Here is a 14,321-nt window from a genome sequence, read left to right as displayed (position 1 = left end):
ATCATGGACAGCTCATACCACAGATATCTCAAAAAAAAAAGGTAATGCAAATGGCAGGAATGGTTGGGCGAATTGCCCAGAGACGTTGAGGCTAATATTTATAGTCACGTAAACTATTGCTGTGCAGTATGGGGAAACGCAGCTCAGATATGAGAAGACTGCAGATCACACTAAACAAGGCAGCTAGGTCTTAAGATGTTGGTATGAAACAGACACGGGTGAACTGCATAACAGAATGGGATGGCCCACAGCACTTGAATGCATAAGAAAACAGTCTCTTGCATTGATTTATAAAATAAAAACATCTAATAAAGCAGTAAACATAAATTAACATTAGTTTGCGTCAACACAAGCTCAAGACACAAAGATATTTATGTTCTACCAAAAATAAAAACTAGTATGGGAAGCCGATCTTTTATTTTTAGGGCAGTTGAATTATGGAACTCATCATTATAGCTGGGATTGCTTTTATTGATTCACTATTATGTTGTGATTTCTGTTTAGCTTTGTTTTTTTAGCTGTAATATTTGACTCACTGTTGTCGTTTAGCATCAGTGCAATTTGAAATGTATTTTTGAAATGCAATGTACTATTTTGTAATGTAATATAATGTATTCTGTAATGTTTTAATTTATTTCTGGACTCTTGGAAGATTAGCCGAAAGGCTAAAAGAGATCCAAATAAAAATCTAATCAAATCTATCCATTCATCTCCTGATCTAGTCGACACACATACACGTAAACAAGAACAGTGTGTGACACCAAAAGTGGTGACCTATTGAATCCTGTTCCTGTATTATTAGAATCATTACGCAATCACCACAGTGCAAAGCACAATGGGTCACTGATGGCGGTGTAACAACAAGCTGAGCCAGATACTGTGCTGTGTTTTAGAGGCGGGACAAGAGCGAGGGAGCAGCAGAACGGGCCAAACCAACTGGGACAAGTCCTGTAGAAGTCTATGTAGAAGAGCCTCCATTGGACTGGCCCCATGAAGTGAACGCAGTTTGCGTAACTCTGTCTATACTAAGGCAACTGTGCATGAGGGTTAACCTCTCGTCTACAACAATACACCGGAAGTGGGCAGAACTGCATTGGACTCAGGCAACAGCCCAGCTTTAATGATCTTAAATCCCTTTATTTTAGATTGTTTTGTAGTAATATTACAACATAAACCTTAAAGAGACTTTAGTTGTCACTGTACAATACTTTAACACTAGCATGTCTAAACAGTCAATCTGACCGATTTTGAGATTTTTAAGTGGATTTTCTTTGTGGAAGTTCTGAGAAAGTTCCCCTTCCATGACTTTTCCTAAATATTCGATTCAAATCATCTGAAACGTTTTGTAAATATGATTTTAGGCATACTTATACCCATTATGTCTGCTCTTTTTCGCCCAAAGGACCGCTGTCACCCTTTCTCCCCCCGCAAGCAGTGAAGTTCACACCTCCTGACAGTTGGAGTGTTGTTCAAGCTAATGGGATATTTGCATTTCAACTACCAAAGCCTGCATTCCAACTAATTCCTCAGAGTAAATGTGTAGGCCTACTTACATTACAAATGTACTCAACATTTAGATTAAATATTGGTTTAGAGGTTATATTAGTAATATCACGGTTTGGAGCAATAACAATATACACGTGTCTTACGCACGCCTCGATCTCTCCATGAGTTCAGTCATGCTAGTGTTAAAACAGTTGCCATGCTGCACACATGCTTAAAATAACTCTTATTTGCGCCGCCCTCGTTGAAAACGATGTATTTCCAACTCCAGCTTGTCTCAGTTCAGGCTGCATGAACAGCGTTCGAGCGCTCAGTGTCTGCCCCCTCAATATCGTGACTGTTACATATTCCCCCATGGCAATAATAAGGCTGTCCACAGCCGTACACGACAACTGAACCAAGTTACCAACCAACCGTTACTTAACACCTTGCCACACAGACTGAATGAAAAGCAACCAGGTATGCACAGGGAACTACATCACGCCCAGTCTGATACACATATCAAAGCATAAAGCCTGCAATGCAATGAAACAAACCAAAATACAATTCTTAAACTTTTGACCTTGATCTGAGGGTCCAGGGTTCACGTCCCTGTCCGGGCGCCAATTGTGATGTGTTGAGCATGGATGGAGTAGTGTGCTGGATACAGCAGATGTCCAGGTATTTCACACAGACAAAGATAACGTCAATAAGCTGGTTTATTTAGCAGCCAACTAATGGAGCATTGACCATATCAAGCCAGGTCTCATGGCAGACAATACTAACCTAATAATACAAAAGTGAACGGAGCATGCAGTCTCTCTCTGCACGCCAACACAATATGGACATGTAGTGGAAGTGACTTCAGATCGTGTACACACAGCAAAACAAAAAGAAGCAGTGCACCACCCTGTGGCACCAACCGGCACTGCATACTGCATACTGACTACCAGCGGGTGTAGCCGCTAACGCATGTGCACTCGGTCTGAATAAGGGCTACGGCTCGAAACGTTAACACTTTAAGTAAAGAAATGGTGTGCGGATTATTTACTCGTGTGTCATACCCTCCCATACTCTCTGCCTATGGGCCCGACCCAAGCACCCAGTAAGGCTATCCAACGTTGAAGCTGCCACTACCTACTGGCGAAAAGTGGAACTGCAGCACGCTCATGGAGGTGGACGGACGTTCATGATGTCATGTGCGTAATGTGTGTCATCCCAGGACCTCAAATCTGAGGTCCGGCCTTAACTTCCGCTCACTCGAGCCATTGAGTTATAATTGTACTTCTTTCGGGTGCTTCAAAACACCACTGAGCAACTTCCATCGAAATGAATAGCGGGGAGTAGGGTTGGGTGACGATACGAATATATCGGCAATCGTGATTTGGATGAGTCTATCGCCGAATATTTTTATTAGGTGATTTATTGCGGCGATTTTTTCTTTTGCAAAATAATATTAACTACAGCAAAAGTATTGCGAATCAATTTGGGCCAGCAGTCGTAATAGGGGCCGGGTGGAAAGTGGAAACCCCCTCCTCTCGTTATAATGGTATGCTCCCAGAGTCCCACAAGCAGCAGCAGCAGCGTCGGGGAACGGGGCAGTCCGCTCAGCGCTCACTCTCACTCTGGCTGAGACTCGGCTGGGACAGAGGGAGGCTAATGTACTGTAGCCTACATGTTGTTTACGCTCCGGAGTCCGGACCCATGCAGTTTAATAATATACAGTCTCACCAGAATGCACACTGCTGTTTCGTGTCTCATCACAACCCAATGCGCAACCCGTGAAGTCGGGGGGGGGGGGGGGGGGGATAATAAAAGAGAGAAAAGAAAAAGACGGAGTGACAAATCGTTAGCAACAAGCTAAGCTAACAGGCTGGTGGTGGTGTTAGCTATTACAGTAGCTTTTTTCTGCTGCTGATTAAACGCACTGATTGAACTTCACTTCATGTCCGCCTGTAATCTAGGTTATTTTGTTATTGACAACGTGAACAAACCCTGGCACCAGTGCTGCAAAAACTACAAGCTCTCAACGTGGTGCAAATGGCACTGCAGAGACGGGCGCGTCTGCGGGTTCAACACATTTGTTTTTGCAGTGGTGGTGTCAGGGTTCGTTCACGTTGTCAATAACAGACAGATCTACAAGCTCTCAACGTGTTCCACTGGAGCTGCAGAGACAGGCGCGTCTGCGGGTTCTCAACGTGTCGCGTCAGACTCGTACTCTCTGCCTATAGGACCGACCTCAGACTCATACTCTCTGCCAATGGGACTGACCCCAGACTCATCCTCTCTGCCTATGGGACCGACCCCAGACTCATCCTCTCTGCCTATGGGACCGACCCCAGACTCCTACTCTCTGCCTATGGGGTCGACCCCAGACTCAATCTTCAGTGAATCGCCGCTATGAGGCTGGCCAAGCAGGGCTAACAAGGGCTAACAACCCACAGCTGTCACTCACCTTGTACGGTGCCGCAGTACTTCTGCTGGTCCCCGGCGGCCCGCAGGTTACGGGCTGGGGGGGCGGGCTGCCTGGAGGCAGAGCGTCGCACCAGTCTGTGTTTCTGCCCCGAGAAGCTGGAAGGCCGAGGCAGGTCGGACCCGCCCCCTCCGGCGCCGCTACTCAGCGGTTCGATGAACAGGCTGTCCGTCCCGGTGTGGACCAATCCCGTCTAGGACAGAGAGACACAAGACACGGGTACCAGAGTATTAGTGCTGCACGATTCTCGCTCAAATGTGAATCAGGATATTCCCTCCACAAGAATTGAGATCACAATTCTCACAAGTGTTTTTTTTTTTCTCCATGAAAATATGTATCGTCTTTAGTCTGTAGTTGCTGAACATTACTACATGAATTATATATAATTAAATATGTATTGTCTTTAGTCTGTAGTTGCTGAACATTACTACATGAATTATATATAAATATGTATTGTCTTTAGTCTGTAGTTGCTGAACATTACTACATTAATTATATATAAATATGTATTGTCTTTAGTCTGTAGTTGCTGAACATTACTACGTTAAAAATGTGTCACCTGGAGCCATAACTACTGTGGCTTCACCCATTCAGGACAGGAACCCCTTTTGGTGTTTTAACCCTTTTGGACAGTATTAAAAAAAATTAAAACAAATGATGCTGCTATATAAACATTTGAAGTTTTCCAGAAAACTTAGGTCAGGATTTAGAAGGCGTTTATAGAATCGGCCTCAGTCCTAAATGGGTTGCAGACAACATCAAAGTGTTTGACTTAAACATCTCTTAAAGTCTCTCTCTAAAAATAAGAGTAACTGAAATGAACTGGACAGCCAAGTAGTGCTGTACCATTATGTCTCAAATTTAGAAATGAGAACTCATACTGTAGGTGTCTGCATCTAGACTGCAACCTTTTTTGGATGAATTGTGTGCAACTACACATGTGACCACACTATGATGAGTCTACAGTATGACTTCAGGGAAACAGCAACATTGTTAGGAGATAAAGCGTGAATCTACGCGTCTATATGGCCGCCTTTCCACTTTGGTTCTAGACCTGGTTTTTAACCCATTTAGGCCTAAGGCCAATTCTAAAAACGCCTTCTAAAGCCTGACCTAAGTTTTCTGAAAAACTTCAAATATTTATATAGCAGCATAATTGTTTTGTATTTTTTGAATACTGTACATACTGTAGAGAACCCAAAAATGGGTTCCCGGCCTGAGGGGGTAAACACCAAAAGGGGTTCCCGCCCAGAATGGGGTTTATAATCATATCTGGTTGGTTCTGAACCAACTTTTAGGGATCTGAACAAATTGATTGGTTCAAAATATTAGGCAGGAAAGGGGACCTAAGTGCGTGATTGCGTGCGTGCGTGTGTGCGTGCGTGCGTGTGTGTGGACCAAAGGGGAGAGAGATGTAAGATATAACAGGCTCAGTCTGTGCAGACACAGACGGACACATGAATCACACAGACAGACTGTAGAAATGTACATCTGGTGTAATCCAGGGCCAGGCCTGTGAAAACCACTTCATATTGTATAAATGTACATCTGGTGTAGATAGGCCTGTGAAAACCACTACATATTGTATTAAATGTACATCTGGTGTAGGCCAGGCCTGTGAAAACCACTTCATATTGTATAAATGTGCATCTGGTGTAGATATGCCTGTGAAAACCACTACATATTGTATTAAATGTACATATGGTGTACTGTAGGTAGGCCTGTGAAAACCACTACATATTGTATTAAATGTACATCTGGTGTAGGTAGGCCTGTGAAAACCACCATAAATGTACATCTGGTATAGATAGGCCTGTGAAAACCACTATACATATTGTATAGATGTACATATGGTGTAGATAGGCCTGTGAAAACCACTACATATTGTATTAAATGTACATGTGGTGTAGGCCAGGCCTGTGAAAACCACTTAATATTGTATAAATGTACATGTGGTGTAGGCCAGGCCTGTGAAAACCACTTCATATTGTATAAATGTACATGTGGTGTAGGCCAGGCCTGTGAAAACCACTTCATATTGTATAAATGTACATGTGGTGTAGGCCAGGCCTGTGAAAACCACTTCATATTGTATAAATGTACATCTGGCCACCATACCCCTTGCTCTTCACACATCCGCTGTCCCATTCACTTACCGCTGCAGAAAGAATCCCTTGTATCTCCTAATCTAGGGAGCTCTCCTTGGTTTTGATCTATAGATATACTAAGCTCTTCATTTCTGAATTTTGACCTGCCTCTCGTTCAAAATATGAACGCGAGTGTAGTGTACAGCTTTAAGAGGAACGATCACATCACTAGGAACCCGGAAAGCGAGTGGTAGTAGTTGACAGAATGTATGCTCTATGCCTGTACTGTTCACGATACTTTCAGTAAAGCATTCACTACAATATCATCACAACTGTGTGGAGTCTGTGGACATCAGCTCATTACAGCGAGGGATTATTCAGCGATTTTTATCTTAACGAGAGCAAGGTAAGCAAGCAAAAATAGGTCTCTTTTTTTTTCCGGAACGAGGGCTTTACAGAGTAAAAGCGGAAATATCTTCCCGACACCCCAAACTTCTATTTTGAAAGAAATCCCTGCGCTGATTGTATTAAAAGAAGGAGGGCTCATATCTCTGCCTCGGTGAAAACTTTGCACATCTAAAACTGATACTTTTCAGAGAATTGAAAAAACCACAGCTGTGTTCCAAATATGTGGTTATTAACGGTAATTTTGTCACACAAGCTCTTGTTAATATTTTAGTTGAATATATATATAAAGAAAAAAACAGGTGTAACCATCTTCACTTTCAAAAGAGTTTCAAATTGAATTATGAAACAAAACAAAAAGTTGACATAATTATGGAGACTACAAGGCAACAATACTCTGTTCCCTTGGCAACAAGCGCCCTGTGTCCCTGCTTTACAATATATCTATAAATGCACCAAGTCTCTGTGTGTGTGTGTGTGTAATCCACATAACTCGAGAACCGTTCGCTCCACCGACTTCAAATTTGACATGCGCGTTCCACACCACCGCAGTGCCCCGTGTTGTCCAGAACCGCCACAAAAGGTCTCTGCCCGGGCCTGGACTTGGGCATACCTTACAAAGAACTCCATATAATATATGAAGGCTGAACAAACACTCAAAAAGGACACGCGCATCTATACCTATAGGCTGGGTGCTGGATCAAAATAAACAAATGAAACAAATGAAAAATACGCACACCAATTAAGGCTCCCAAAATATCTTTACTTTAATCGTATCATTAAAGTAAAGATATTTTGGGAGCCTTAATTGGTGTGCAGATTTTCCATTTCTTCTTCATAAAAGGGAGACAGACATAATATCTGGGTGGGGCATCCACCAACATCCAACTTGCATCGTTCCAAGTAGGCCAGTGCCCAACGGGCACCGCTGTAGAGGCTCCAACGCATAATATCTGGGTGGGGCATGCATTTCCAACTTGCATCGTTCCAAGTACGCCAGTGCGCCGCTGTAGAGGCCCCACGGGCACCGTTCTAGTAACCTTATAGATGAAATACATCATAAATTAATACTGAAACCAGATATAATCATTAAGGAAAGTTTATGCGCATGCACGTGTGTGTACTGTGTAAACTCTAAATTGACATTTTCCAGCCAAAAATATATTTTTTTAATTTTATTTGGGGACACCCCAAAATAATTTCGGGACCACACGAGGGGTCGCGACCCCCAGGTTGAGAACCCCTGATCTAGGGGGTGCACGGCCCAAAGCGTTGGGGAACCGCTGGCCGCTACAGGGAAAGCGGTTGTGTCTGGAACTCTGGATAGTTGCTACTTGGGCCCAAGGCCCCAGAAGGGCTGACCAATGTTGAATCGGTCGGCCCTACTGGTCGGAGCTGGGACTGCAGGTGGGCCCGTGCATTTAACTCCGTGTATAACAAGGGCGGGGCTTTATACTTCTACGCACAGCTCGCGTGCACACACACACACACACACACACACACAGTGTGCGGATTCCGCCTCACCCTAAGACTCCTTTTGTCGTGCTGCAGCTCAGAGGTGTGACCTAGTTATACTGTAGCTCCCGCAAATAACAGATATGAACATTTAAAACAATCATTCATGACCTTATTATTTTCTCTGAGAAATAATGACAATCCAATCCAAAGCCTGGCTGGAAGACAAACATGTCAGATGGACTTAATAGCTAAGAATGAAAGAGATGCCAAGACAAGAGACCAGGCATGCCCTTTTTTCTTCATTTCTACAGACCTTCATAAACCTTATTGGTGTGCGTGCGTGCATGCGTAAAGAGAGCATGCAATTGTGTTTGTCTCTGGATATGTACAGTATATAAATCAATCAACTACCCGTGTGTTTTTGTAACGCCCAGTGTGTGTGTGTGTGTGTGTGTGTAACGCCCAGGATTCAAACACGGGTCTCGTGCACGGAAAGGCATGCTGACATCATCACCACTGGACTAACATAAGAGGAATGTCCCTTCATGGTGTGTGTGTGTGTGTGTGTGTGTGTGTGTGTGTGCACGTGCGTGCGTGCGTGCGTGCATGCGTGCGTCATAGTGACTCTGTATTATTGCCTATCAGCTGCCCAAATGATTTGCCACAAACAAACAACGGTGACAGTCAGTCAGGCTGTAAGGAAGAACTGGCTGACCCGATACAGTCAGTACACAGAGTCTAACAACCTCAGCTATGCTGCCAACCAGCCAGCCAGCCTGCTTCCATGCAATAACAGCAACCAGGCTTTATTATGAAATAAAAACCTCCCCAAAAAAAAACACCACAATTCTTTAAAGTCCCCCCCCTCCCCCGAGTGCCTCACATTCACAACATCTTTACTCTGCGTGCAGCGTGTGTGGTTTCTCCCCCTATAATCCTCCCCCGAGAGGCAACCGAGTGCAAAAACAAAGAGGGCCAAGAAAGAAGGCATCCTAACATGCTCGACACTTTCCAAGAAAACAACCACAAAACATTGAAAAAAGAAAAGAAAAGTTAATCCAAAACATAAGACGGGAGTTCATGTATTTACCAAGCCGCCGCTGCAGGTACTGAGAGAGGCGAAGGAGTCTGTGTGGTTGACGATCCAGCCCGAGTAAAAGCACCTTCGCCCATCCTCCTCCAGAGCAGAAACGACGTCGTTGTGCGACACTTTGGCCCTCCCGTCGTTCCCCCCCTCCTTGACCCCCCCTCCTCCTCGTCCCGACTCCACTACGACGAAATCGTCCGAAAGGAAGGCGTCGCTCCTCCTGAGGTCCAGGTAGAGGTCCCGTCCGAACGCGGGCAGCGACAGAAGCAGACGGTCCCCCTCTCCCCCCTCCTCCCGCTCCGGGCCAGAGGGGACAGCGGTGGGCCCACCCGGACCCCTCGCCACTGGGGGATCTTCTAGGGCTCGGCGGAGACGCGCACTGTGGTGCCGGTGGCTCCGCGGTGACTGTTGGTGCTGCAACAGGTGCTCAGAGTCCTCTTCAAATAGAAGCATGGGAACCACTTCTTCTGTGTCCCATTCACTGTGGGCTGAGGGGTGACACATGTCATACAGTGAGTTGAGAAAACAGGCTTGAAAGGTTCACTTCTGTGGTCTCTAACATTACACCTAGCTACATGTGTAAGCATTTATTTCATATTTACATCGATTTCAGCTCGGATATTTATTTCAGACATGCTTTAGTATGTGAAGAGTCAGCCTGTGCTGTCAAAAGTTTGGGAATCACTGGATTAAAACATCTGAAATCATATTCCTTTTTGATTGATTGATTGATTGATTGATTGATTGATTGCTTTATTACCACATGTCACGCATTGTGAGCTTGTAGATCTGCTATTGTTCCAAGATTGTTATCCATTTTGGAAACTTGAAAGAGGACATTCTGCACAATGAGTATAGTTTCTACTTTTGCACAAATTGTACAATTTGAAGAAAGCATTATGGACATGGTTGTTTGTTTCAATTGGGGTCCCTCAAGTTCATGCTCAATTCATCAAAACATTTAATGACATACAAATATACAGTAGTGGTCTACTATGCAAAGACATCATATAAACATCAAAATCGCACCCGTGTGGAGCGAGGGGCATCATACATCTGTTTACACAAAATTGTCCAGTAATTGTCAGTCAACGGAATTTAATCTTTGTGTTGTTAGGACAACATTTGTGTTACACACACCATAAGCTGGACATAGGAGGGGCTAGCTCCCCTCGAAAAGAAAGACATGATTTATTGATTGATTGAGAGATTGATTGATTGATTGAGAGGGTAGCCTAATTACATTTCATTGGGAATCCTAAGTCAACCTGGTGGTGTGCAAATGAACATGTCACTGAACTGAATATATTATGTCTTTACTTTTAGCATATTGCATATAGCAGCATATTGTAATGTGTGCTCAGAGCCTCAGACAGAGACTGATCTCAAATCTAATTAAGCACAAGGAAAGCTGACTATATGGACCTCAGAGAGAGAGAGAGAAATGAAGCATGCAAGACATACTTCTGTCCACCTTTCTTTTTGCCCAAACGCTTTTAAACGGTTACAGGAGTACACTATATAAGTATGCACTCATCCTCATCTTAACTTTTAAACAGCTATATTACACTAAACTATAGGCTATATAAATATGCACTCATCCTCATCAGAACAATGAAGGCCACCGTCCAAGTATCTATTCTATAGCCTGCAGCAAATATATAGTTGAAAGGACTTTCTGCAAGTCTGTATAAAATGGAACCAAATGGACCACTGAAAAAACCTATCCTGCAGCAGTTGATTCCATGGACTTTCTGGAGTTTCTGCAAGTCTGTAACTCCGAAAGTATGCAACTGGAACCAAATGGACCCGTTTCGCGGTGCCATTTGCATACTGTCAGAGTTATAAAGAGGGGAGGGAGAGAGAGAGAGAGACCTTGATAATATTATGGTAAAAGTTTGAGAACCGAACCGTTGTTGTTGCGCTACAGAGTTTGACCATCGCTGTCTGTCGTTACTCTGAGAGAAACCAGTCTGTTGCTCTTTAAGTAGGGTGGCTTTAAGAACCGATCTGACCCAGTTAGGAAACATAAGCACATACATAACATAAGCCATCCATGTGTGAGTGACTATTATTGCACTTTCTTGGACTCACCAGTCGCCGCCTGTTGTTGCAGGAATGATCCGCTGCAGAGGATATGAAGAAGAAGCAGTCTAAGCGTTCTGGCATGGCTGTCATGATGCATGGTTTAAAAAACTACAGCAGAACTACAGTTAAAACTACAGCAGAACTATGTGGAGGAGGATGGATGGATGGATGTGTAAAGCAGCTTTGCAAAGCCCAGAGAGAGAGAGAGAGAGAGAGAGAGGACTGCAGAGGAGTTGTGTAAACTTTCAGATGTTTCAGCAGCAGTACTCCTGCACTCAGCCCTGCATACACACACACACAGTGAATTTGAAGCTAGCGACACGCCCACCGCCCTCTGCCACGCTCCGATTGGCTGTGGCCCCGTCGCAAAAACCTGAAACCCCTATGACGCGATTGGCCAACCGACGCTGTCCGTCACGCCGGGTAGGGGGGGGGGCGGGGCTGAAACCCTACACGTGGTTTTTCCTCCTTTTAATACTTTTTCAAGTGGAGAGAGAGAGAGCGTGCGCGTGCGTGTGCCGTGTGCGTGCGTGCGTGACAACAGTAGCCTACAGTCAAAGTCAGTGACCCCTGTGTTGACTAAAGTGTGTTTAGGCCTATCCATTATTTTGGGTACGGTTCCTGGAAAGTAGACAGACAGGAAAATAATTGGCCTCTATAACGGTACGGTGTCTATGCCCAGAATGTTATTAGTTGAATCAAAACTGTCATGGGGTTTGGTCAAGAAACCGTCTAGTTCTGACCGTAGAAGCCTATAGTCTACAGCTGGGTTCATCCGTCCATCCATCTTCAACCGCTTATGCGTAGTCGGGTCGCGGGGGCAACAGCACAGCTCCACCAGAGAGCCCCAGACTTCCCTCTCCAGAGCAACATTAGTTACTTCCTCCTGGGGGATCACGAGTCGTTCAAAGGCCAGGAGTTCCATACCCCCAGGAACACGCCCAGGGGCCGGGCAGTTCCGGCGTGCCGCCCCTCGTCCGAAACGGTTGAGAAATGACAGAGTTACCGTGTGGTGGTCCCTCTACTTTACCCTCTAGTGTACAGTAGGCTACTGTACTGTCACTGTACTGTACTGGCACACCTGAAAGCATACAGTTAATATGTGCATTGTGTGTGTGTTTGTGTGTGCGTTAGGTTGCGCACAGGTGGAGAAAAACAACCATGCTGTTTTCGTGCTCATACCCAGCCAGCCAGCTACCCAACCACACACACATAGCTCCGTAAGGGAGTGGTTGCACCACTCAAAAACATCCCACTCGTGAAGTGACTGTATTTAGTGCCCTAAACAGACATTAAAGTCCATGTAGACTTGGCTGGCTCTCTGAGTCCATAGACTTGGCAAATGAAGTGCTCTGAAACAAACACTAAAAAACTCCCCTACTAAAAATCCCATAGTCTGCCATGATGTAATCTTGTCGCCCCTCAAAAAATCTGCATAATCCCCCCCACAAACTAATTTATTAGAACCAAAAACCAGTGTTTCAATGCTGTTAGGGGTCTTCGTCAGCAGTCTGAGCCAGGCACTAACCTAATAACACACGCACGCACACACGCACACGCACGCACGCACGCACGCACGCACACACACACACACACACACACACACACACACACACACACACACACACACACACACACACACACACACACACACACACTCTAACCTAATAACATCTATATAACTTCATACAATGTGTCCAGTGCTGTATTAGTACTCCCATGCACGCACACACATGCACACACACAAACGCACACGCGCATGCACACACACACACACACACATGCACACACACAAACACACACACACACACACACACACTCTACAGATTTTGTCAACAAACATGGGCCTTGATGGCGTTGTAGCATAGGGGATGATTTTACACGTGGTTACATCATGCTGAAAATAGATTATCTATACAATAGATTTTATACATATAGTCTATTTTCAGAGCGCAACCAAACATTTAGTGACACTTAATTCTACTGGCTCTCTTCTCCACAGTCCCTCCCTGACATTTAGTTCTACTGGATCTCTTCTCCACTAGTCCCTCCCTGACATTTAGTTCTACTGGATCTCTTCTCCACTAGTCCCTCCCTGACATTTAGTTCTACTGGATCTCTTCTCCACTAGTCCCTCCCTAACATTTAGTTCTACTGGATCTCTTCTCCACTAGTCCCTCCCTAACATTTAGTTCTACTGGATCTCTTCTCCACTAGTCCCTCCCTAACATTTAGTTCTACTGGATCTCTTCTCCACTAGTCCCTCCCTAACATTTAGTTCTACTGGATCTCTTCTCCACTAGTCCCTCCATAACATTTAGTTCTACTGGATCTCTTCTCCACTAGTCCCTCCATAACATTTAGTTCTACTGGATCTCTTATCCATGCACTACAAGAGCTTTTATTGTTATTCTTCCGGTTTGAGGGAAAAGGAAGTTCCGTTTGATTGTTCCTGCCTGATGACTACAAAACAATACTACAACATGACGTAACGATATCATTCGTTCCAGACCGGTTCACATGACGGCACTTTTGGAACAGAGACCAGGCTTTCCTCCGAGATGGAAAGCTTGGTGAGGCGAGGTTACTTCTCCACTAGTCCCTCCCTGACATTTGGTTCTACTGGATCTCTTCTCCACTAGTCATACAAATGGGTGGAACGGGTACTCTTTCTTTTTTTATGTTTATGTTTATGTTCTGTTTATTGTTTTTTTGGTTTTTTTTTTTACAAATATAGAAGTAAATTGAGAAATAAAAACAGTGGAACGGGTACTGTGACGTGGATACGACGGGTATTGCATAGCCGAGTGGGGCATGGATCTCCAACTTCCATCGTTACATGCATTTCCAACTTGCACCGTTCTCACTCCAGCAAGAACAATCTGTGATTGGTTTAAAGTAGCCTAGTGGTCCGGGGACCACCAGTGGTCCTTGAGGGGGTTCCAGATGGTCCCCAGCTAAATGGAGAGTTCGTAACCAAATGGACCTTTATAGACTCCTAATTACGGGTCAATTTGGTTTCATTTCACTCTCTCAAGATGTAATTATTGTTAAACACCTGCATTACATAATTTACAATAAGTCTACACATTTAGAGTTATTGTTATTGTTATTCTGATCAACGTTTGCCTGTTATCTCTCCTAATGGTAGCAACATCAATACAGCATGGAATCGTGGACAAAATCTTATTCAAAGACAACAAAATTTGAGTCTGAGAGGCTAAATGTCATCAAATGGTGG

At 44.4% G+C, this 14,321-nt stretch overlaps 1 protein-coding gene across 2 annotated transcripts in view; it reads right to left on the bottom strand.

Annotated features, from left to right (window-relative positions):
- The window catches only part of adamts17 (ADAM metallopeptidase with thrombospondin type 1 motif, 17), a 96,222-nt gene extending 84,893 nt beyond the window's left edge, over positions 1-11,329 (bottom strand). For both annotated transcript variants that reach the window (XM_080766100.1, XM_080766101.1), the window contains exons 1-3: positions 11,087-11,329; positions 8,996-9,480; positions 3,938-4,148 (exon numbers count right to left, since the gene is read on the bottom strand). In XM_080766100.1, the coding sequence (XP_080622226.1) occupies positions 3,938-4,148; positions 8,996-9,480; positions 11,087-11,177 (787 nt within the window). In that variant the 5' untranslated portion in view covers positions 11,178-11,329. The remainder of the gene's footprint in view (positions 1-3,937; positions 4,149-8,995; positions 9,481-11,086) is intronic.
- Between the last annotated feature and the right edge of the window lie 2,992 nt (positions 11,330-14,321).

Source organism: Protomyctophum bolini (genome assembly GCF_963924005.1).
Source record: "Protomyctophum bolini genome assembly, chromosome: 1".
Taxonomy (NCBI): Eukaryota; Metazoa; Chordata; class Actinopteri; order Myctophiformes; family Myctophidae; genus Protomyctophum; species Protomyctophum bolini.
The sequence above is the reverse complement of the archived record's forward strand: the minus strand, read 5'-3'. Positions and strand labels throughout refer to the sequence as shown.